The 25,084-nt window shown below is 33.4% G+C and overlaps 3 protein-coding genes across 10 annotated transcripts; 2 read left to right on the top strand and 1 right to left on the bottom strand.

Annotated features, from left to right (window-relative positions):
- Positions 1-1,318: 1,318 nt before the first annotated feature.
- LOC141697444 (uncharacterized) lies at positions 1,319-8,212 on the top strand. Of its 8 annotated transcripts, none has more exons than XR_012564718.1 (8): positions 1,321-2,197; positions 2,285-2,338; positions 2,472-2,513; positions 2,669-3,107; positions 3,976-4,067; positions 5,409-5,574; positions 5,649-5,728; positions 7,220-8,208. XR_012564718.1 is itself a non-coding variant. In XM_074501832.1 (4 exons), exons 1-4 carry the CDS (start codon positions 1,582-1,584, stop codon positions 3,010-3,012), a joined length of 1,056 nt encoding a protein of 351 aa, XP_074357933.1. In that variant the 5' UTR covers positions 1,321-1,581; the 3' UTR covers positions 3,013-3,111. The 8 variants fall into 8 exon arrangements, 1 of the variants encoding a protein (XP_074357933.1); XR_012564717.1 differs by having other exon boundaries at positions 7,407-8,207; XR_012564720.1 differs by having other exon boundaries at positions 5,638-5,728; positions 7,407-8,207.
- A 5,717-nt stretch (positions 8,213-13,929) lies between these two features.
- On the top strand, positions 13,930-16,315 carry LOC141697536 (U-box domain-containing protein 9-like). Its single transcript, XM_074501953.1, has 2 exons — positions 13,930-14,309; positions 14,993-16,315. Exons 1-2 carry the CDS (start codon positions 13,992-13,994, stop codon positions 16,076-16,078), a joined length of 1,404 nt encoding a protein of 467 aa, XP_074358054.1. The 5' UTR covers positions 13,930-13,991; the 3' UTR covers positions 16,079-16,315.
- Positions 16,316-18,444: 2,129 nt separating this feature from the next.
- LOC141698219 (E3 ubiquitin-protein ligase CHIP-like) lies at positions 18,445-24,553 on the bottom strand. The gene is made up of 8 exons (XM_074502880.1): positions 24,290-24,553; positions 24,028-24,095; positions 23,889-23,952; positions 19,944-20,015; positions 19,320-19,453; positions 19,026-19,179; positions 18,812-18,922; positions 18,445-18,734 (listed from the first exon to the last, which is right to left on the bottom strand). Exons 1-8 carry the CDS (start codon positions 24,395-24,397, stop codon positions 18,609-18,611), a joined length of 837 nt encoding a protein of 278 aa, XP_074358981.1. The 5' UTR covers positions 24,398-24,553; the 3' UTR covers positions 18,445-18,608.
- Between the last annotated feature and the right edge of the window lie 531 nt (positions 24,554-25,084).

The following is a 25,084-nucleotide window of genomic DNA, read 5'->3' as shown; positions in this document are numbered from 1 at the left end:
AAATATAAAAAAATATAAATTTTTGTTTTAATTTCACCCAAAAATGAATAATGAGTTGTGCACACCCTTATTTACAGGTGCACACCCTTTCTTAGTTTCTAAACAAAAAATAGCCTTATGCCGTATGAATAAGTTTGGGATTGATGATGTAAACGAGGGTATATTGGTCTTCATAGCAATGAAGGGCACTCCCGGTAAATCAGGATGTGCACATATCATCTCTTCCTTATGAATATTCAAATTTAATTCATCTGTCTCCGATAAGTAATGTACTGTTCATTGTGTTTTATCAAACTTAGGTTATTTTGCGGATAGATAATTGGTTATTACATAAAATTTTCATTAAATTTTTCTCTGAAGTGTGAAGTAAGTCCAGCAGCCCAGAAGACTCGAGGTTCAGTCTGGACTTTCTAAAGTTGTGGACTAAGTTTAAACTGGACCGAATGCTATTTGGACATACTATAGTCTATAAGTCTATAACAGATGTAAATTATATACTTTATTGTTATTTGTGGCTTGTAAAATCGAATTAGGAGTACAAACACCGGAAAAAAGCTGACACTTGATCATTCGACATTCATAATCAACATTATGATTGAATGATTCGGAAAATTTATTTAATTTTATATATTGTAAAGATATAAAACTAATTATTAAGTTTTTTTAAAGAAGCAAATATTAAGTTTTAAAATATTAAAGATAAATATATTGCAGTCCTCACAGTAACACGTACGCCCAAGTTATAACAAAAAATATATAAAATTAGTTAAAATAGAACCGATTGAAAACAACCCGTGCGATCTTAATTAATATTTTTTATATTATTTAAAATTATAATAAATTTATTTTTGGATCATTACCTTATTAGTATATTTATAGATAATAATAATATGAGTAATTATTATTTGCGGGATTCGAATCTAAATCTTGGATAGTGTATAAATAATAATATAAATATTTGTTGTTGGTAGGATTCGAACCTGAAAATTTTAATATTGTATAAATAATAATATAAATATGTATTGTATATATAATAATATAAATATTTATTGTCGGCGGTTGCGAACCTGAAAGTTTAAGTAGTGTACATTTTTTTAATATTAAAATCTAACGGTACAAATTACTTCATTGAAAAGATCTCATTATCATAAATAGGATAACCAAACCAACAAAAAATATATATTAAATTATATCTTATTCCGGTTATAATATATCATAGATTTCAGTCTGGAACTGAACCAATAAAATTAGAACTGACCCGATATAATTATAATTTTCGATTCTTTTAACCATATTAAACACTTCAGATTTCATACAAGTTTAAGTTCTGATTAAAAATCAAATCGAGCCCTCTTTGCTTTCCCCGGCACAGTGTACACATACAAATTGACAATCTCAGTCTTACAAACACAAGTGTTTGACTCATGTATCTCGCATTCTCTCTACCTACAAGTGTCAATCATCAGGCTTATCAAGAAAGTTTTTACTTTTTGTAAAACCCCTTCAAAGAAAGTGTAAAAATCCATCTTTATCAAGATTTCAAGAACTCAAACTTGGGGGCAGAAAAAAAACAATCTTGAAATGGTGATGGATGTAGACATATCAAGATGGATTCTTGATTTTCTTGCAAGACAGCCCATTGATGATACCACTTTAACTAAATTACTCAACACTCTCCCCATTTTAGACACTGACACAAACCTTAAAAAACTCTTGATTTTAAGAAAGATTGAGTCTGAAATGTCAAATGGGAATGTTTCTGAGGATGTTTTGGATTTGTTGGAAATGATGGAAGAGCTGGAATATAGAGATAATGTTAAGGTTGGTGATTCTATGAAGAGGGCTTATTGTGATGTGGCAGTAGATTGTACTATTAGGGCTCTTGAAAATGAGGGTTTGGGGAGGTATTTTGAGTTGGTTAAGAAGATTTGGAGGAATAGGATTGGTTGGATGTTGAAATGTGAGAATGTCGGGTTGGTTTCGTATGATTTGATTAATTGGAGGGATGATGTTGAGAATGCTGTGGGGGATGAGAGTGTTTGTAAGGAGGTTTTGGTGAAATGGAAAGGGATGGATGTTGTTGAGAGTGTTCGAGAGTTTGTTAGGGATGCTAGGGAGATGATCGGGCCTTCGTTTCTTGAGGTGGCTTGTGAGGATGATCGTGTGAGAGAAGTGTTGGGGTTTGGCGCGGAAGTAGGTATGGTTCTTTTTTGTTTTTTATTTAGGAATGTAGTAATGTTGTGCTTTGAATTGAGATTAATGTTGTTTTGAATGTGTTATGTAGATGAAGATGACGGTGTTTGTGATCAGACTGATGCAGCTAAAGGCGGAAAAAATGGTTATATGATATTGTGTTTTATGTGTTTACGAATGTAGTGATAGTTGTTGAGTTAATAGTGCGTTAGTTTTGAGTTTATTGTCGTTATTGAGCTTGGATTGAGATTAATATCGTTGTAAATGGTTATATGTAGACGAAGATGGCAATGGTTGTGATCAGACTCATGCAACTAAAGGTGGCAAAAATGTTTTATATGATTTTGTGTTTTATGTGTTTTAGGAATGCAGTGATAGTTATTGAGTTGATACTTGATACATGTTATAATTTGAGTTCATAGTCGTAATTGAGGCTTGAATTGAGATTAATAATGTAGTAAATGGTTATATGTAGATGAGGATAGTCATGATCAAACTAATGCAACTGAAGCTAGCTTAAAGGAACGAAACAACACTGTCCAGGACGAATCTGCTGGTGGGGCTGCGGGTTGTGAAAGCAGAGGTGAGTTGCCTCTACCCAAAAAGAGTGTTGTGTCTCCTGTGAAAAGAGACGAAAGTCCAAAACCTTTGAGGAGAAAGCGCAAGCCTTGGAGTAACGAAGAGGAGGACACTTTGAGGAAAGGTGTGAAGAAGTATGGTACAGGAAATTGGAAGATCATCCTGAATATGTACAGTGACATATTTGATGATAGGACTGCCATTGATTTGAAGGACAAGTGGAGAAATTTGATCGTTTGATCGTGGTTTAGGATGAGAACATGATCACGTCTTTTGGATGCTCACATTAAGTCATCAACCAACTGGAACTCAGCTGCGTTTTCTTTAAATTTTGGGTATTACTTCTATGTTGTAGGGTTTTTTAAGCTGTGTTGATTAGTTGTATGACTCTTGCTGTGAGCTTTTGTATGTTTGTGTAAATATTGTTAGTTCTGGATGAAAAGGCTATGTCGTGAATATTCCCGTCTTAATGGAAACAAGATATGTGTCTCAACTTTATCGTAATTGTTTGCTCAATTTGGCTTGTTTGTGATTGACAAGAATTAAATGTAGATGCGTATTATTAGCAGACTAGTCTAAGCAAACTCCAAAGGCCTCATTTCTTCTGATCAGCCCCTATAAATTATAATCCACAGGCGAGAAAAGAAGAATACAAATTTCTGTTGTTTGCTTTGCGGTTTTAAATAGTTGAATGATAGGTAGTAACGGTTAAAAAGCGCGAGTGTATGAAACTTGCCATTTTGTCATTAGTTTTTTAACAAAAAAATATTCGAGTAAAAGTAGATATTGCACTTCTTGTCACCCTAGTAATACAAGTCAGAATAAAAAAATTCGAGGAACAGAACTGCAAGTTATAAGTGTGTGCTCTGGCTTCAAGGTTTATTAGGTGCGTGCAGATAATTATCTGATACAAGAACAAAAGTATCCTTCCAAGGTCCAATCCCCACTACGTATTCTTTTATGAGGCCAAGGTGACCATCCGAAGTGATTCCTGCAAATGTCTGCAAAAAACAATTAACTAATATACCATGAATTGCTGTGAAAGATATATTTCATAATATATTTAATTAACTGATATATTTCAGCTCACTCTTTGTTTAACAATGGCATGTCGTTGCTTAACTAAAGGTATGTCATAGATTTGTCTCAAGTCAACTCCTTAATCTTTCTTTTTGTTTGTTCTGATATTTACAAACCTTGCAGATATAAAAATATATGAGCTAAGCTAACTGCTTGTATCAACACTCAAGGCGGGGTTGAGGAGACCGAAGAGCTGTGCAGAATAATTCAAACAAGTAAGAGAATGTTGGTTGGTTTAATAAGCTACCTAGCTAGCTGTTAATTTTAAATACTATTCAAGTGTTTTTTTTACTTCCTAATCACTTTTAAATTTCCACATTGAATATGTTGCAAATTGCTACTCCCTCCGTCCCAAAATGTTATTCCCCTTTTGACTTTTTGTACTGTTCATGATAAGCGATTGACTATTAATTTATGTGTAATCAATAAGATCAAACATAGTCATGAGTGATTTTGTTGGATTCGTATTTATGAGTACTTTAATACTATGAAATTTTTATATTTAATACTAATACGAAATTAAAGATATTAACAATCAAAAGTGTGCATTGGCAAACATGTCCAACACAAATAGGATACGTTTTTAGGGATGGAGGGAGTATATGCATGGTTGGTTGGTTTACCAACAGAGATTTCTGAACATGCAGGGTCTGTGGCTAGAGCTGGCCAAACGAACGGTTTGGCTCGGCCCGATCGGAATTCGGCTCGTTAAAAAATCGTCCGATCGTAACGTGCCGGTTTATTATTCGGCACGAACCGGATAAGAAAACGAACTGAATACGAACTGGATATTTTGAAACCGGAACCGGCCCGGGACCGGCCCGCCTGAACCGCCTACGAGTCATTGTCTTTTTGCATTAGTCCGTAGACCTGTAGTTATACTTGTACAAAACAAAAAAAAGGTTAAACTTGTACTTGTACAAAACAAAAACAAAGAATATAGTAATGTTTCTCCTAGTCACCAGGTCACCACACTAACATTCATGATAAAAAAATAAAAAAGAACTCAGTGGACATGCAGAACAAACCGCCACCTCCCTGTTAATTCGTTGATTCGCCTTGAACCGCCTAATTCGTATTCGTGTAACTCGTATAAGTCGCCTAATTCGTATAACTCGTCTAATTCACGAGCTGATCACGATTTAATATTTTGATCAACCGGCACGGCACGGCACGCCACGCTCATTTTTACGGGCCGTTCACGAGTTAGTTGAGGATTAAACCGGACCGTCAAAAATTCGGCCCGGCACGCACGGCCCGCTGGTCTGGCCACCTCTATCTGTCTATCTGTGGCTATTACACAATACACACTATAGCTATAACATATTCCAAATTTCCTGATGGAGCTTTGGAACTTTTAACTTCTTTTCTAACCAATAGATCCACTGTTCACGCGGTTTAATGTGTCAGTTGCCGGACGTTGGCAGTTACTTGTCAAATAAATCCTAAACTCCCATGTGATAAGGTTCTTTTGTGTACCCTGTTTTCAATCCCTTTATAAAGAAATTTAATGTATTCCCCTCATCGTTTTCCAACTTTTTCTCAAACATTGGCAGCTAAAGTCGGTTGTTCGTGCTCTCATGGAGCTTCTTGAAAATGACTATTCAGGTATTTATTCATCTGGAAGTGCAGGACTCGTATATCTCCGTGAAGGAAGAGAAGAGATGATATTTGAAAATGAATATTTTGAACGTCTTATCGAACGCCTTTTAAGATCAGCTTGTAAGGATTTGTTTATTTTCTTTTCTTGGCTACAATCTTTGGTTTTACTTTGACATTAACTAGTTGTGTTTCAGGTGTCATGTCCTGGATGTTTCTAGAGCTGCAGCACTTGGGAAGTATTGTGAGATGGGGTAGTGATGATGATATTGATCAGGTATGATTAAGTGACGAATGTATATACTATACCAGAATAGAAATTAATTCGTGGTGAATGTGTTTATTAATTTGCGCGGGTCTCTCTCTGACTCGGAATTAATCAAGTAGGGTAGGCTTAGTTATTGAAGTAAAACAGTAGCGGAAGTCTACTTTTGAGGTTGGGTTCATTGGTTTTCTTTATTTTAAATAAGTTACTTGAGTCTCTTTTACATGTGAAGTTTTTGAAGCTAGTACTATGTTTCTTCTCTTAATCGTATTTGTGTTTGATCTTAATTGAATAAAATTAGTAAAAGTACAACCGTTTTAAAGTCGAAAAAATAGTTATGTTTCATTTTTTTTTTGTCAGGAATTATGTTTCGGTTTTAGTTCCAAACTGAACCGACAAAATTAGAACCGATCCGATACAATTATAATTTTTGATTTTTTAAACCGTAAAATTCCGATTTCCATACTAGTTTTGCCAAAAATCGAATCCCTCTTTGCTTTTCCCCTGTACATACAAATTCATGACCTCACAAAAGTGTTTGACTCACGTCTCTATCTAGTCTCTACTCTACAAGTGTCAATCATCAGGCTTGTTCAGAAAGATTTGTACTTTTTATAAAACCCCTTTAAACAGACTAACAGAGTGTAAAAATCCCATCTTTATCAAAGTTTCAAGAGTCCATTCAAACTTGGGGGCACTAAAAGACAATCTTGAAATGGTGATGGATGAAGATATATCAAGATGGGTTCTTGATTTTTTCGCAAGACAACTCATTGATGATACCACTTTAACTGAATTAACACTCTCCCCATTTCAGACACTTACAGAAACCTCAAGAAACTTTTAATTTTAGGAAAGATTGAGTCTGAAATTTGAAATGGGAATGTTTCTGAACATGTTTTTGATTTGTTAGAACATATGGAAGAGCTGGAATATAGAGATAATGCTAAAGTTTCTGAGTCTAATCTATGCAGAAGGCTTATTGTGTGGTGGCAGTTAGGGTTCTTGAAAATGAGGGTTTAGGGAGGTATTTTGAGTTAGTTAAGAAGATTTGGAGGTATAGGATTGGTTGGATGTTGAAATGTGAGAATGTCGGGCTGGTTTCAAATGAATTGATTAATTGGAGGGTTGATGTTGAGAATGTTGTGGGGAATGAGAGGGTTTGTAGGAAGTTTTGGAGAAAAGGAAAGGGATGGATGTTTTCGAGAGTGTTCGGGAGTTTGTTAGGGATGCTAGGGAGATGATTGGGCCTTCGTTTTTTGAGGTGGTTTGTGATGATGATGAGGTGATAAAAGTGTCGGGGTTTGGCTGGAAAGTAGGTATGGTTTTTTTATTTTTTGTTTATTTGGGAATGTAGGAGTGGTTTTTGAGTTTGAGGTGTAATTGTGTCTTGAATTGAGATTAATGTGGGAATGGTTTTTGTGTTAATAGTTGTTCTTTTTGGAGTTTCGAGTTATAATTGTGTTTTGAATTGAGATTAATGTTGTAAATGGTTATATGTAGATGAAGATGGCGGTGGTTGTGATCAGACTGATGCAAGTAATGGCAGCAAAAATGGTTATATGATTTTGTGTTTTATGTATTTAGGATGCAGTGACAGTTATCGAGTTAATAGTATTTTATTATTGAGTTTATAGTCGTAACTAAGCCTTAAATTGAGATTAATATTGTTGTAAATGGTTATATGTAGATGAGAATAGTCATGATCAAACTAATGCAACTGAAGCTAGCTTAAAGGAGCGGTAACTAAGCTTCAAATTGAGATTAATATTGTTATAAATGGTTACATGTAGATGAGAATAGTCATGATCAAACTAATGCAACTGAAGCTAGCTTAAAGGAGCGGAACAACAATGTCCAGGACGAATCTACTGATGGGGCTGCGGGTTGTGTAAGCAGGGATGAGTTGCCTATAGTTGCCTATACCCCCAAAAAGAGTGTTGTTTCTCCTGTGAAAAGAGATGAAAGTCCAAAACCTTTGAGGAGAAAGCGCAAGCCATGACCTTTGAGGAGAAAGAGCAAGCCATGGAGTGTAGTGGAGGAGGACACTTTGAGTAAAGGCGTGAAGAAATATGGTACAGGAAATTGGAAGTTCATCCTGAATATTTACAGTGACATATTTAATGATAGGACGGCGATTGATTTGAAGGACAAATGGAAAAATTTGATCGTTTGATCGTGGTTTAGGATGGGAACAAGATCACATCTTTGGATGCTCACATTCACTCATCAACCAACTGGTTCTCAGCTGCGTTTTCTTTTACTTTTGGATATAGTGCTACGTTGGCGGGGTCAGTGGGTTTACAGGGTTTTTGTAAGCTGTGAACTTGTTGGTTAGTTGCATCACTCTAGCTGTGAGCTTTTGTGTATGTAAATGTATATATAGTTAAATTCTGGATGCAAAGCCTAAATCGTGGAAATTCCCATCTTATTGGAAACAAGAAATGTGTCTCAAGTTTATTGTAATTGTTTGCTCCAGTCAGCTTGTTTGTGATTAACAAGAATTAAAAGTACATTCATATTATTAGCATACTAGTCTAAGCAAACTTCTAAGGCCTCATTTCTTGTGATCAGTCCTTTAAAATTATAATCCACAGGCAAGACAAGAAGAATACAAATAGTTTAATGATATGTAGCAACAGTTAAAAAGTGCAACACAACTGCAAGTTATAAGCATATGCTCTGGCGACAAGGTCGGTTAGGCACTTGCAGATAATTATCTGATGCGGTAACCAAAATCCATATCCGTATAGTCCATATTCAGATATGGATAATATCCGTTTTGTTTCAGATAATATTCGTTTACGAATGCAGGGATATCGCCATATCGGAATAGTAACTATCCAGATACCACCATCCATAGAAGTGACTCAATCCAACAAAAGCCGCCCTTTGCATACCACCAGCAAAAAAAGGAAAATTAAATAGTATTCAATACCCTCGTTAAAGTGCATGATTCTCTTACCAACAAGCTCGAAAACTCCAACCTACAAGTAGGCAAGAAAAGAATAGTTCAATTTCTTAAATGAGCCCATTTTATTGTATGCTTCGAAGCCCAACTTGTCAAGTTTTTCAGTTCTATTGTTCTAAATGGGCCTGACCAAATATTTTAGATTTGTAATTGCAGTAGCCCAAGCCCAAACTGTGGCTTTGCAAATGCAGAGACATGATCACAAATTCAGAAACAGATAGATTACAAATCATAGTTTGCTGCTTCCTAATTATCCTGGCCCAGTGGCCCCAAATTCAAATTAAACTATAAATTCCTTTTTTTTTTAATAAAAATAATGTACAAATTTGAATCAATGATTGGCGGTGGCCGATGATGGGCCAGAGCGCGAACCAGAAATGTCGTTATTTGTCGGTATTACACAATATGACAAGAAATAATAGATTAAATAAATAGCAGTCCCTCCGTCCTAATTTATCTGTCTTATTTGATTTTTTGTGGTTAAATTGACCGAATTTTGACCAAAAAATTCACATAATACGTTATCGAAAATATTTATAAAAATTATATCATTAGAAAGTATGTTTAATCTACTTTAATATGTATTTTTCAATTTTTCAAAATAATGAAAAAATAAATTTTTATTTATAGTCAAAGTTGAGTCAATTTGACCATCAAAAATCAAACAAGACAGATAAACTGGGACGGAGAGAGTATAGATTATAATCCACGTAAATTATATACGCGTTGTATACATGTCTGTAAAATTTGAAAATCAAAATTAATCGGTTAAAATATTAATTTATATTTTATTTAAAATTATTTAAATTAAATGAATAAATAATTTATCAATAATTTATCGAATATTTGTAATCGAATTTTCAGCATTTATTAACGACTTCCATAGATTCAGCCGATTTATTTCAAGCGTGGCCTACCGATCACTAATTTTCTACTAACAACATTAAATTTTATTTCATACATCATGAGATGTTGGAATCAGAGACAGCTTGTTATAATTAGATCTCGGATTTCTATCTTTTGTGTACTTTACTTTCTTCCCAATATTTAGTCAAACTAGTCAATTTGCTCCTTTGAAAGTGGCAATCAACCCACCAATTTAATTATAGATTATAAACATTAATCCTGCTAAACACTGCTCACTTCATCAGAAATTAGTTGTTTTATTAAAATATTGACACAAATATTACGTTGTCAGCTACAGTTTCAAAATCTTTATTATCATCTTCATCATCATCGATAGTCAGTATATATCTTTCAGAACAGCGTCTGAAGAAGGATAAGATATACGTAGATAATGTACCTACTTCAAAGAACATGAGTCTATTTCCGTGAAAACTTCTAGCTTAGTGCAATTACGTGTGCAAGAATGAAAAGAGATAATACAGTAGCCCATGATTGTGTTTAAATAAAAATTATCCATAAAAACAGAAAACTCGATACAGCCTCAGTGTCAGGAACCCAGGCCAAGCCACCCTATTAAAATCACGTGAAAAATACTCGAAATACTGATCGGCGAGAATTGTCAGAATATTATTGGTTATTATTGATTATTATTATTATTATTATTATATGAGTCTCACAAATAAGTTCGCATCAACATATATCATTTTTGAATTATTGTTATGTAGGACTCTCACAGTGATAGGGATAAATAAATTATGATTGTATAATTAAATACTGCATTAATTATATAAGCTGTGGGCTGCTAGACCCAATAAAAAGATATATGATACTCAGACCAGAAAGGTTAAGCCTGATGGACCAGATCAGGCCTGATGGAATAAAAAAGGCCCAAAAGCCCTGATTATTAATTAATTACGAAATTAATTAATAAGGGACAAAACAGATGTTGAAAAGAGTCCCGATAAGAATATAAATCCTTGGAGATTAGCCTCAAGGGGACCTAAAAGGATAAGGAATCAATTTCCTACTATCTAGGACTCCAAAGTCCATTCTAACTATGAGACTTGCCCACCAAGTCTCCTATACCAAGTCCAATTCAAGGACTCCCAACATCTATATAAGGGGTCTCACCCCATAAATCAGAACTACGTTTTTTTGGCTTGATTCTCTAATTCACAGAGATACGTAGACATCTCGTAAAGGCAGAGTTAAGCTACGAAACACGAGAGCAGCCATTAAAGGCCTTGAGCTCCCGAATCTCAGTAATAAATACAGCAATTATATATACTAGTTTTAATCCATAACACACAGTATATGCAGAAAAAAAATTGGTAGGTACTAATATTTGAGTGATTCGGTATATACACATTTTGCCCTTATATTATTATTAAATTTTTATGGACTTATTATTCAACTTGGACTATATTATTATTTATTAAATTTAAGAAATGATTCCCAGCTTGTGAGTTTGTGGCAGCTCAATGTATATGACAAAATTTTAACAACTCACGGGACTAAATTATTCTATTTTGTAATTCAAATATAAGGATATAATACTAGTAACTAGTAACGTTTGAGGTCGACATTCGACTTTACAATTCTGCTGCCTGACGTCGAACAAAATTGCATGCATTTATTCTATTCAAAGGAACACAGCTTTTTTTATAAAAAATAATTAACAGATGTGATTTTAGAATTTTATATTTAATTAGTGTTATAAAAATCGATTGACTCAATCGAGTGGTCAAAAAATAATTTACGAATTCGTCAAATATGAAAATTGTCGGTGGCGGATTGTGATTTTTTAACCAACTTAATTAAATAATCGTGATTAATTATCTAAATATGGCCCTAACTACAGTTGATTTACTAAAATATGAAAGATACACGAATGTAGAAAACAAATTTAACAGGATTAAAGTGGTTGAACAATCTCCTCCAAAAATGTAACCAATAATTAAACAGTTATGTGAACATAAACATATTTATTCATTTTTTTTTCTTTTTCTTTTGCTAAATTAAACATCTTTAACTATTTTACATCTTAAAAAAGAATAAATTTATAAATAATTTGAATCATTTTTAAACAAAGACTAATAAAGGCAGTATAGCATTATCTCTACGGACACATAAAGAATCAATACCATTTGCAGCATGATTTAACATTTAATTTAATTTTTTATATTTGTTTAAAACAACTTTAATTGGCTGGGGATTAAAGCTTAAACATCAAGCAACATGTTTTATAATGGTTTTTTTTGACGTTCTTTGACAGTGGTTTTTATCTTTTTTAACTTTTATTGACTTTCAATCTTCCACTTTCAAGACTAACATAATTAAACCTTGGATTCAATTCGTAATCAATTTCCAACGCCTCTAATTTAAGCTATTGAAAATACGACCAAGAAGACAATAAACGATAGTAAATATTAAGATGAGCTGCTTATTTTTAGGTGAATAAAAAGAATAGTTTCATAATTTTTTTCAAATTTTTTTTTCTGAATAAAAGTATACATATTAAATTTTAATCAAGAAAATAATTTTCTTTAAATTTAATATATAAAATCAGGTATAGCGCGGATTGAAATCAGAAATCGGATTAAAATGATATATAAATCAGGTATCAGATTTGATATGTATTTGATTGAGTGCTGAAATATAAATTTTATTCTTTAAACATGTTAAGTTAATAATTTTAATTTAATGATATATTATTTTTAAATATCTTTTTGCTTTATAAATTTCTTGTAGTATTGAACATTAACGTTTAATTATGTAAACAGATGTTAAAAAACAGAATTAAAAATACTAATATTTCTTTCTCGTATCCATCTCCCTACATGATTATGAAAAAAACTCATATACTAGAGGTTAATGGACACTAAATTCTATTTTTCTCAATCAAAAGGGGGGTTAAATGACTTAAATCCATAATTAATTCAACAATATATATTTAAACACATTGTTTTATAAATTTAATCTATTTTAATTAACACATTTCTTAACAATGTTAAATCGTGTACATTCACAACAACCACGCTATTCAAAATAAGCCAAATTTATAATTTTAATATTCAGGATATGTGTGTTCAAGACAAAAAAGTTCTTAAATATTTAATAGTACGATGATAATTTATCATTGAGAAACAGATTCAGAAACATTTTTTGAAATTTTAACATTTATTCACTGTATCCATGTGAACTGAAACTTTTTAATTTATTCTCCATTCATATCCAAGTTATTCAAAGACAAAAATTCCTAATTTGTCTTTAAACAACTTGTATTAATAAAAATTCCTAAGTTGAAATTAATAAAAATATCAATAAATTTCAAAAATCGAATATACAAAAAGTTTCAAAATTCGAATAATTCATCAAAATTTTACGATGCTCTCTTCAACATTTGCCTCGGTTAAATTTGAATTAGTTGACCTTTTAGACACGGTCCAACTAAATAAATTTTCATAAACATTGTGAAAATAAAAAGTAAAAAATGGATATATATATATAGAGAGAGAGAGAGTCAAGTTCTATGAAAAACACGTTTTGTGCGAGGCCTGGAGACCACTTATTTTCTACAACTAAAATTTTGCATAAAAACGTTGCAAAATGTATTATTTTACAAAAAATATTCAGCAAAGATCATTATTTTATTCAAAATCTTGAATATCATACAATACATGTAACGCATGTAAAACATCACAAAAAAATTTATTTTACAAAACATGTTTAGTTTGCAGAACATTTGTTCAAATTGCAGAACATATACATTATACTTATTAAACTTAAACGTTCTTCAACGATTTTAATAAATTAGTAATATTCATAAAATATATTTCACAAAATAATGTATATTTCATAATATTTTGATTGCAGAACATCGGTATAGGAGATTTTCGATAAAAATGTGGTCTACATACATATAAATTTTTTCCTAATATATATATATATATATATATATAAAACTAGGCCTATATGCATTATAAGTTATAACGTGAGTATTTATTTTAACAAATCTCGAAATGAAATAAATTTGAATCGGATGCCTCTTACGCGTTGTTCAACTAAACATTTTTTTATATAAATTTAAAAAATAAAAAGTTAAAAAATGGATTAATTTAAATTTATATTTTTAAATATATATACATAATTTTTAATAATTAAGCTTGTATAACAAATTTCTAACAAAACCGAGAAATAAAATGAAAATAGTATAAATGCGCGTAAAAAGTGGCAGCTGTGTAGCCCAGGGATTCCGTGATAGCGTCCACAGGGGGCCACTCCCTACGACCCCACCACATAAACACTCACATATACATACACCTATACGCACAAACAAACACTCCACACTAAAAAAAATTCCATACATGAATTTATTTCCATCATCTCATCTTCAAGATGGCTAAAACAGGTGTTTTTGAGGCTGATACAACCAAATCAACAGAGTTAAAAAAGGAGTTACAGAGACTTGTGAAAGCAATTGTTGAAGAAGATGATGAGTTGTTCAGTTTAGAAGCTATTGATCAAGCTAATCTGATGCTTTGTGCTTTGAAAGATTTGAAATTGAGAAGATCTTTGTGTTTTAATCTGACCCATCAAGAGATTAATGATGAAAATGATGGAAATGATGAGTCTTTTTGTTGGGTGCCTCAAGAATTTAAGTGCCCAATTTCTAAGAAGCTTATGTGTGATCCTGTTATTTTGTCTACTGGACAGGTTTGTGTGTGTATTTGTGTGTTTTTTATGTGGGTTTTTAGTGTGTGACTGTTTATTCTTGATTTGATTGATAAAGATTGGGTTTTTATTGGTTTTTGTGTGTTTGTGTGTGTGTTTTTTATGTGGGTTTGTGGGATTTTGTGTGGGTTTTTAGTTTGTGACTGTGTTGTTATGGATTGATTGATAAAGATTGGATTTTTATTGATGCTTTTGTGTTTTGTGTTGTGAATTGTGGTTGAATGTGGTGGTGGTGGTGGTTGGTAGAGGTCAAGCTTTTGTGTGTTGTTTTTGACAGTTACTTCAAATGTTGCCTGTTCTTTTTTGGGGGAGTCTTTGTTGTTATGATTGAATTTTGATGAATTGTGTTGAATGGTGATTGTGATTTTAGTCCATTTGGTTAACAATGTTGTATGTTATTAGAATTTTGCTTGTGTTAGATTGTAGTTTGTGGGATTTGGTTGATTCAAGGGAAGGACTTTTACCTAAGCCTCAACCTGAATTGCTAGAATTTGAGTCACGATTTCCTCCGATTTTATGATATATGTCATCTGTTGATAGAGTCTGCATTGGTGTATATTATGTTTTGATTATAATCCTGAATTACTAGTGTTGGGTGTTTTCTTCATGAGATTGACCATGTTCTTAGGTTGATTTTAACGCATTGTAGTTTGTTCGATTTGCAGACGTATGATCGACCTTACATTCAAAGATGGTTAAAATCTGGTAACAGGACATGTCCTCAAACACAACAAGTCCTTAGTCACACTATCCTTACCCCTAATAACTTAATTCGGGATATGATAGCAAAATGGTGTAAGAGCCGTGGTGTTCAATTGCCAGACTCTAACCAGAACTCCGACGAGGAAGCATTAACCAAATCAGATCGGGATCTTTTTATCTCTCTGCTTGAGAAAATGTCTTCATCATTGTCTGATCAAAAGAAAGCTGCTAGGGAATTGCGATTGTTGACCAAGAGAACGCCCTCATTCCGTGCACTGTTTGGTGAATCTGTTGATGCCATTCCTCAATTACTAAATCCTCTCTCCCAAAACAAATCGAAAACTGAAACTCACCTTGATCTCCAAGAAGACTTGATCACCACAGTTTTGAATCTTTCTATTCATGACAACAACAAGAAGCTAGTTGCAGAAACACCAATGGTTATTCCTCTCCTTTTGGACGCTTTGAGATCAGGAACAATTGAAACAAGAAGCAATGCAGCTGCAGCTCTTTTTACATTATCAGCACTTGACTCTAATAAAGCACTTATTGGAAAATCTGGAGCTCTAAAACCACTCATCCAGCTTTTAGAAGATGGTCACCCGTTAGCTATGAAGGATGTTGCTTCAGCCATTTTTAATCTGTGTATTCTTCATGAAAATAAGTTGAGGGCAGTCAGGGATGGTGCAGTGCGAGTAATTCTTGAAAAACTCTTAAATAGAGTACGTGTTGATGAGTTATTAGCCATTCTCGCTATGCTATCAACTAATCAAAGGGCTGTCGAAGAAATAGGAGAACTCGAGGGTGTTTCTTGCCTTCTTAGTATTATTAGAGAGAATTCATGTCCTCGGAACACAGAAAACTGCGTAGCAATACTCCATACGATATGTTTCAATGACAGGACTAAGTGGAGGGAAATAAGGGAGGAAGAAAATAAACACAGTACAATATCTCAAGTTGCTCAAAACGGCACCTCTAGGGCAAAGAGGAAGGCCAGCGGCATTCTTGAAAGAATCAATAGGGCTATGAATATCACACATACTGCTTGATAGTTACATCAGTTTTCGCATCACCAAAATCTGTAAATTGTACATTGCATCCTGTTGTTTGGATCCGGGTATTGAGCAATCATTCTCAACTTAAATTTTGTAAATTGTATTTTCTTGAGTTCTTTCAGTTTCAGATTGATAAAGCAATTGTCACTGTAAATAAGTGCCATGGAGAATGGAAGCTTCATCTATAAGATTGGTTGTCCTCTATTATATGACTATTTAATAATTCTTGCACATGGCTCTTCTAGTCTTCTTGTTACATTACTTGATCAGTACTTGACTGTAGTTTAACTGAATAGATTTAGAAGCAATATTGTATTTTAGAAGATATTCTGTTACCTGTTTATCCACTAATCATGCACATGCATCACTTGGTAGATTTGATGCCACAACTCCAGTTGAAATACCAAATGCTAAAACTCTAACTTGTCTGCATACCAGTTTTTCTTTACTTTATGTATTAATTCTACAAGTACCAAGCAATAGAATCTCATGTCCATGGAGTCATCTGTCACAGTCCACATGGCTTACATGCTTTAGGTATTTCTTAAAATTTTACTTGAAGTAGAAGAGCTGGCACTGCATTTTGGGTGTTTCTTACTTAGATATTGGTCCCATTTGAGAATACAGCCAAGAAATTGTTACCCACTATGAATTATTCAAAGGTGATAATGGAAATGAATGGCTTAGGATTTAGGTATGGAAGACAATGGGAAAAATTTAGCCTTTTTGAATAGTACTAGAAATGTGGTCCATCCAAAATGTCACCCATCACTTTTTTGATCAAGTATTCTATTAAAACTCTTGCTACTCAATACCATATTCTGTCACCACCATCCATGGTTCTCCATCCTATGTGAGTAGATATGATCATTTTTTACAACAAGCTTGACTCTTGCATCCTTGGTTCAATGAATTCTTGTTTTTATGAGCTAGTTGCTTGCATAGCAGTAATTAGACCATGCCATACAAACATTTGCATGCGTATATGGAAGTGGTATAGGCCGAATTATTGAGTCTAAGCGTGATTGTTGGTTAGTATAGAGTGTAATGTGTGAAAATAGAATGACATGTTAGGGGTGCAGATTTTTATCGTCTTAGAGTGATGAATCTAGGAAGGGATGTATCGAAAGTATACAGTATAACGTGTTTTAGGAAAATTTAAGATGCTCATTCTCCGTCTTGATTTCTCGACGGACTGATCTAGGGAGGGACACGCCTTTTTACAATATACTAAAAAAGAGTAGATCTGATATCATCCTAGTTAATGTGTCAAGTTATTATGCTACGATGATGTCATGTTGCTTATTTGTCAATTTCTTATTTAATTTCACTTTTTACATTACTTTGAAATCTACTCTTTCATTTTCTCTCATTCTCTCCTTTCATTAATTTTCATCCTCCATTTCTCACTCATTAATCCACTAATTGTCTCTGCTCCCCATTTTTCATCCCCTCTATTTCTAATAACTCACCCATTTTTTATTTTTTTTTATTGATTCACAATATTATTAAATTTTAAGTAAAATTTGTAAAATAAAATCTTTGTATGACCTTTATATAACGTACACAAAAAATTATTTTTAAAATATTATAAAAATATTAATATATAAATTTTTCTTTAATATATACTTAAAATATTTTTTTTACTAAACTATCACATTCATTACAAATAAACAAAATATTAACCGGGCATCGGTCCGTGATTAGTACTAATCTAGTGAGATAATATTTTACTTGTAATTTGACTTTTTTTGGTGTGAAAATATAGTAGTGCAAGGACAACCTCACAATGGTCTTTTTTGTGGATATGGTAATGACACCGCATTTGTTGGCTGTTGCGGTCCCAAAAAAGAAAACGAACAAATAATATTTTGTATACATAAATTTATGATAAATGATGAAGTTACAGTAACATAACACGTAGCAGAAAAGAAAGGCATCTAATAATCGTGCAACATAACTGAGAGTTTTGACGTGATGCTTCACTGGAGAGGGTGATTGAGATTTCAAATCGATGTCATGTTTTGTTTCTTGATTCCTATTTCCTTTACTTACACTGTCTACGTCCACACGCGTAGACCCGAGGAATCTGTGGCATGTTGGACAGAGTAATGCTGTTTGATATAGACTGTAGTAGTCATACGTGCCAATGGTAGTTTGTATAAATCCTTTTTCAGGATGTTTAAGTTTTGTCACAATGTGTGTGTACACTAGTTACTCTGTTCTGCTAATCTTGTTTTCGCAGATGGTATCTTATCCTCTGCTGCGAGAATCGTTTCTCGTTACCAAATTCCGATTCAGAGCAGGGAAGTATAGGAATTTACAGTGTTTCGGGATGACCATATTACGACGCCAAGACATGAATCAAATGTATGGAACTAAAATATATTCAAACTTACATTTTGCTAATCCCTTATGCTGAAAAGAGTTCGCCACAAAAAATGTATACATCTTCCTGCGCACCCTTTTGTTCATAAAGAATACAACACCATTATCAATTCAACTACTTGTTGCGTGAGAAATTTCAACCCATCTTGTAAGCCCAACCATGTTTCTGCAGAAAAGCTTGCACTGCTTCTTTTACCGCCAGATTTGGCACCAACTGGTGTTGATGCAGTGGTTTGCGCGTGATTGGATCAAACTCGCCCACCTAGTTAGAGGTAGTAAGATGATCAAACATAAAACTCAAAGCAAATGAATCCATAGAGAACATGACAGAGATTTCACCTTTTTGAGATGGTCAAGAATCACTGATCGCTCATACGTAACCCCGCTAGGAGTAATGACAGGATCCCGAAAGATATCAAGCGTAATTTTACAGCACAGGTAATCTGGCACCTGGAGTCCCCAATCATAACTATAAGTAAATTATGTTCTTTTTCTTATTGCTAAAGACGAGTCTTAATATTCAACAAGAGAGTATGGAACTGTCTTTGCTCACCTCCGTTGGTTTATCTGCTTCAGAAGCTTTATCAAATACTTTTTCAAGATCATGTAATTGTTTGGAATACTCATCCTTAAGGTCATCAACAAACCCTTCCATTTCAGAAAATTTGCGTTCATGTTTCTCCTTCAAAGCAGTCTGACAAGCTTCTCTGTAACAACCAACCAAAGATGTATGATGAAAAAAATGCAGTCTCCTAAATTCATAATTGAAAATATATAGGCTTCATAATAAAATTAATTTGAGCAGGATCCGGCTAAGCCAACAAATAATTTGGAAAAGGGCACATACTTCAAGCTTTGCAGTTCCCATGAGCGTTTAGTCGCTGAATGCTCCCATTCTAGGTATCTTGCTTTAGCAAGCTCTTGCCATACTTCCTCCACTATATAACTCTTTGGGTTTGCTCCTCTACCAAGATCCAATGCCTAATGTGATTTTATATTGGAAACCTTGAGCTTTAAGTATGATAGCAAACCGTATAATCTCACCAATTGGAAACATAACTTATTTACATTTCTTGATTCGATATCTTAGTTTGGCCAATGGGAAAGTCAAACTATTTTCGCACCTAACATGATAGATCACATTTTTTTAGGAATCATGTTGTGCTACACACTTTCAAGTTTCAGCTTTTGAGTAGCCAGATTTCTGTACCAAGGCAGATGGCTCCATAATTTTGAATTTTTTTAAGTCTGTGTAATATGAAGAACGGGAAAATCACTTCTGTACATTTAACTAGAATATTTGTTAAGTTATTAGTACAAAAGCCTATGCAGATCAAAGGCCACTGAAATTCATTTTTGAAATTACTACAAAAGGTGACAGAGTACCTAATTAACTATCATCGTGTCCAAATAAAATGAAAATGAAAACCTCAAACGACAAAAATGATCTGAAAAGGAGAAAATTTCATACTTTGTCCAATTCCTTGACTCCCTCTGCATATTGTTCTCTCTGTAGCAATGCAAGTCCAAGCATATAATGAGCCTGCAAACAATGCATGAGTATTTAGTTACTATAGTCTATATTCAACTTTTAAGTACAGCTTGTAAACTATTCGTGGCCAGCATAATACGAGAACAACTTATGCTAGATTGCAGTTTAAGACATGTCGGGAAAGGCACAAGAAAAATGTTTCCTCTATATGGACAGAATCACTGCAAATATATTAATAATTTGCAGCACTTCAACCTTCAAATTTCACAACTGTAATAGCTGGGATATTTGCAAGTGGGGAGCAGACACAGACATATTACTTGTGGGATGCTACCTAGTACCTACTATACTATATAGAAGGTTACAAGATGGTAAGGTGCAAAGACGGGCGCATCGCACACCACACTTCTCAAACAATTTTAAATAAAGATAATTAGGTATCAAGAATACTATGTCTACATTGGTCAGAGGCGAAATTGTAAAAGCAGCAGTAAAGCAATTTCTAGCTTTGGAAGAAAACTGAGTTATACACAGTAATACAGTATCGAACTAGCTAGACAACATAGTTTGATAATCTAATTCCAGTTGCCTTGACAACATAACACAGGTTAACCGCTTACCAGTTTTACAACTGAAACAACATAAAACATGGAGGAATTTGAAGGTGCAACAAAATAAAAAACTATGTTTGTTAAATCATATACGCATTACTGAAGTGTACTCTAGCAGTCTAGTTTCCTTCTGGATTTAATATCATAGACTACCGATGCAATGGGTCAAAGTGTCTACTTGTAATGGTAAGTTTGAGTACATAAGGACGTCTACCTCAGACCCTGCTAAGTACTATGTGGGAGTCTTGTGCATATGCACCCTCTTGTTTAATTTATTTCATACGTATGCCCCTCATGACAAAATTTCAGTCACTTTTAGTCTATTTCTACAGGAATAATTAGACCGACGATGGGATTACACACATAATGTACAAAGTGCTCAAATTAGTCCATGAGACCACATAGAATTCTCCAGCAAACAAACACAGGTTAAGCAATTTCTCCATCTTAGCTGCTCAGCTAGATCAAGGATAACGAGAAAATTTTATATCATACTATGATATTTGGTAAATTAAAATGCATGAAACACATAACTGAGAGGTTAAGATCCACAATTCTTTGGACGAACCTATAAGACTACAAGTACAACGTAGTGCTACAAGAGTAATGTGTCATACTTAAAGCTTTGCGAGAAACTAATAAACTAACATAACTGCAATGAAGCAAACCTGGACATATCTCGATGACTCGACAGAAAAGAATGCCGGGGAAAGGGGGGGGGTCTCTAACTGGATTATGTAGACTATCAATTTAAAGAGATTCTTTAAATTTTGGCATATTAACACTCAACTTTTAAAGCCACTATTCCATATTACCCCTTTGCAAACATAAATTAGGCTTGAATTCATTCTTTTTATGCCTTTCGCATTTCTCATGACCATCTTCTACTTGGTGTACATAAAGAGGTTGGTGAATGCAATGCTCTTATCTGCCTAACTACTACATTAGAAAGTAAACTACGCAACTATGGAAGTGAATTTCCAACTGAAAGATAAATAATGTTCATCATCTCAGTTGAAGTAATAACCCCATAATATTGGGGAGCAAAACGGCAAGGTGCAATAAGCAAGGCAAGGTATTTCTCTATCATTTTAGACTATATGTAGAATCGTCACATTTAGAAAATGGTGATCATCAGTTCTTTTCTGATAGATTTCCTTAAACTCATTTTATCTGTGTTAGAACAACATTCGGAATGATACTAAAAATGAACCAAAGAGTACCTAAAAAATCATTTTTTATAAAGTCCCGTGCATTAGTGAAAGTGCAAAAACATATTTGTTACATTCTAAACGGCCAAGTGCCATATTTGGTAACACTTACAATTTAAGCCCTGAAGTTTCTATAAGAATGTAGAAAGTTATTGTTCGGCGCAAATTGAGCAAATCCTTATTAGGCTTAATCTATTGCGCAAATCCTCGAAAATCTTCATCAGGCTTAATCTACCACTAGATCCTTTTTCCAAAAAATTAAACAGCAACACAATCTCTTGTTTACTCCAAATTTCAACTATGGGGTCACTCTTACAGATCCAGCTTTCGGTTCACTCCTATATATCTAGACGGTCCATTAAAAAGGCCCATTGGCTATTGGTTCACTCCTATATATCTGGACGGTCCATTAAAAGGGCCCATTAAAAGTACCAACTGTACTCACATACCTTTGACACCTTTGATTATGGCATATATCAATTCTCTTTCTAAGAATATAAAGAATTATGGAGCTTTAATATACAACAATCCCTTGTTGCTTCATTTTCCTTTTCCAAAATTATCACACTGATTTTTTTTAATCTTTAAAAAACGTGCGGAAGAAATTGTCGTGGATATTTTATAATTGAGTTCCTTTACATTTGGCAATATTACACGAAAGAGTATATTTTCTTTATCATTCTTAATTTGTATGAGACTATACACTACATGATTGCAACGATTAAATACTAAAAAAGTTGTAGCTAACTATATACTTGGGTCCCAAATTTTCTGAGTTCATTGAAAATTCACATCTCGAATCGATGAACCCAAAGGAAGGACATTTATGAAGATATCTCCAATTAAAGACCAGGCACGATCTTGATGAGGCTATCCTATTAAATGATAATCAATGGAATGCAAAGAAACCATGTCTTTATCTATACAATCATAAGTACTGGGATTGATCAAAAGCTCGATTTTATCTAAACTTGCTCATTTTCAAATAGTATCTGGTTTGTGATTTAGTTCGATCATGATATATTTTGAATTACATCACTTAAATATTGTAATCGTAATAGATAAAGAAAGAAAGTGCAATAACATATCAATAGAATTTTGCATCCTGAACAAAACAGTGTGTTAACGGAACCAAGGTTACGGTAATTATCAGCACATTACTCTGATCCAAATTTATTAGTCTAATTAATAGCTAAGAGCATCTCCAACCATGTAGAACCCTTGGCTAAAAATCATTAATACATGCTATAAATAAAAAATATAAAGATTATGTATAAAAAAACCCATCTCCAATGGTACATTCCCCTTGTCTATAAATATAGACAACCTCTTGATGTTGGCTATATTTGTTGAACCACTACAAACCCGTAAGAAATCTCTAAAAAATATTATAATCATTTATTACCATATTGAATTAATATATTCTATTTATAACAACATAAAATTTTAATAACATACTATTTTTCAAATATAGCTAACCAATATAGCCAATACCATCGAAGTACAATGTCTTACGGATTCAACAAATTTTGCATATTGTCTTATATTGTCTTACAGGTCCGGTTTAGCCAACCAATTATAACCAACACCATTGGAGATGCTCTAAGAGAAACTGGACTTTATTAGTCTGATTAATAAATAAGAGAAAACCGGCGGGAACCTACAATAACCGTTGTCGTCATACTTATGCAATATGATTTAGGTCTATATTCCCGCCAAATTATATAGCATAACTAATAAACATATAGAATTTACATTAATTTAATAAATCAAAATCATAGTAAAAGAGGTTCCGTATATCGGCCATTACATATTAACAAAGATAACCCTGATTTTGTGGCAGCTGGCAGGTGACAAGGAATTCTTCAAGGTCCAATAACTCTTTTATTTTAACAGACAATTGCCAGTAACAAAACACCATCGTATTTAATAAAAATCAGTATAAATTTTCAATTTTATTAATAGAAAACGAAATGCACCACATAAGCACGATATCAAACACATAAATCGCGGTAAAATGCCGAAAAATGTAACACTAAGAGCAATAAACAATAATGAAATGATAAATTAATTTGAATGGACAAGTAAAGCGGGGGTTTGACCTTGACGGAAGAATGATCAAGTTGAACAGCTCTCCTACAATCCTCCTCAACTCGAACCCAATCACTACAAATTTCACCAAATTATAAGAAAAAACTCGAAAAACAATACATAGATGATGCAAGGGATTAGGGAGCGTACTAGCGTTTTCGATGACATAAAGCACGATTAGTCCAATAAATCGGAACATTAGGGCACAACGTAATAGCCTAAACATCAATTAATAACAGAATTAACAAAAGGAGAGAGAGAGAGAGAGAGAGAGATTGAGAGGGAGAGAGAGAGATTGAGAGGGAGAGGGAGAGAGAGAGAGATTGAGAGGGAGAGAGAGAGAGAGAGAGAGAGAGAGAGAGAGATTGAGAGGGAGTGAGAGAGAGCGAGAGAGAGAGAGAGAGAGAGAGACCTCGGTGTAAGCATCAATAGCAGCAGACAACTTATTCTTAGCAAAGTAAGAGTTGCCATCTTGACGAAGCTGTTCGGCTTGTTTGGTCGGAGGAGAAGTGGGGCCCATTCTACGTGTGTCTATAATATACAATCAAAATTCAAATCCCCTGAAATATGTATGTATAGTTTATATCTAACTGCTACTCCGCGTGAACTGGTTGTTTAAGAAACTGAGGCGAAGAAGAAAAAGAAAGGTATCACGATCCTATTTTCGCAATTAAAATGGTTTCGCGGTCAGTCAACAATCCATTTAATAGTCTTTTTTATTTAATAATCCTTCTTAATTAATCAAATCAATTTTCATAATTTTGTCATTTAATATGTGTTACCAAATAACAATAAAGATTATATATTAGCGGTTCTCTCAAAAATACCGATTTTTTCAAATTTTTCCAAAAACACAACGAATTCTCATGCATTAACTTATACTCTCTTGATCTCGTATTATGTGTTCTGTTTTGACTAGTCTATAGTCAATTTTATTATATTTTGATCATAAATTACACTTAATTTATTATTAAATAAATTTTAAAAAACTTACATCATTAGAAAATATATTCAATTTCCTTTAAACTGTATTTTTCAGTTTTTTAAAATGATACGTCAATTTTTCTTAATTATCAGTTATAAACTAGTTAAATTGACTACATATAATATGAGAGGGAAGAAGTAATGTAAATTTAAATTTTCCGATGCAACTTATTTCAAACTGTTATGCAATTGTTGAGCAACCTTGTTTACAAATTTGTCCTTA

The sequence above is a fragment of the Apium graveolens genome, chromosome 11 (genome assembly GCF_009905375.1).
Source record: "Apium graveolens cultivar Ventura chromosome 11, ASM990537v1, whole genome shotgun sequence".
In the NCBI taxonomy this organism is placed as follows: Eukaryota; Viridiplantae; Streptophyta; class Magnoliopsida; order Apiales; family Apiaceae; genus Apium; species Apium graveolens.
This window is presented reverse-complemented; position numbering and strand designations above follow the sequence as displayed.

What these genes read in the sequence shown, in the direction of transcription:
- LOC141697444 (XM_074501832.1), top strand. Translation starts at nt 1,582, where the DNA reads ATGGTGATGGATGTAGACATATCAAGATGGATTCTTGATTTTCTTGCA. An exon ending in AGCTAAAGGCGGAAAAAATG is followed by an intron (nt 2,339 to 2,471) that starts GTTATATGATAT and finishes GGTTATATGTAG; the next exon opens with ACGAAGATGGCAATGGTTGT. An exon ending in TCAGACTCATGCAACTAAAG is followed by an intron (nt 2,514 to 2,668) that starts GTGGCAAAAATG and finishes GGTTATATGTAG; the next exon opens with ATGAGGATAGTCATGATCAA.
- LOC141697536 (XM_074501953.1), top strand. Translation starts at nt 13,992, where the DNA reads ATGGCTAAAACAGGTGTTTTTGAGGCTGATACAACCAAATCAACAGAG. An exon ending in TTATTTTGTCTACTGGACAG is followed by an intron (nt 14,310 to 14,992) that starts GTTTGTGTGTGT and finishes TTCGATTTGCAG; the next exon opens with ACGTATGATCGACCTTACAT.
- LOC141698219 (XM_074502880.1), bottom strand. Translation starts at nt 24,397, where the DNA reads ATGGGCCCCACTTCTCCTCCGACCAAACAAGCCGAACAGCTTCGTCAA. An exon ending in CTATTGATGCTTACACCGAG is followed by an intron (nt 24,096 to 24,289) that starts GTCTCTCTCTCT and finishes ATTGATGTTTAG; the next exon opens with GCTATTACGTTGTGCCCTAA. An exon ending in TTATGTCATCGAAAACGCTA is followed by an intron (nt 23,953 to 24,027) that starts GTACGCTCCCTA and finishes TGAAATTTGTAG; the next exon opens with TGATTGGGTTCGAGTTGAGG.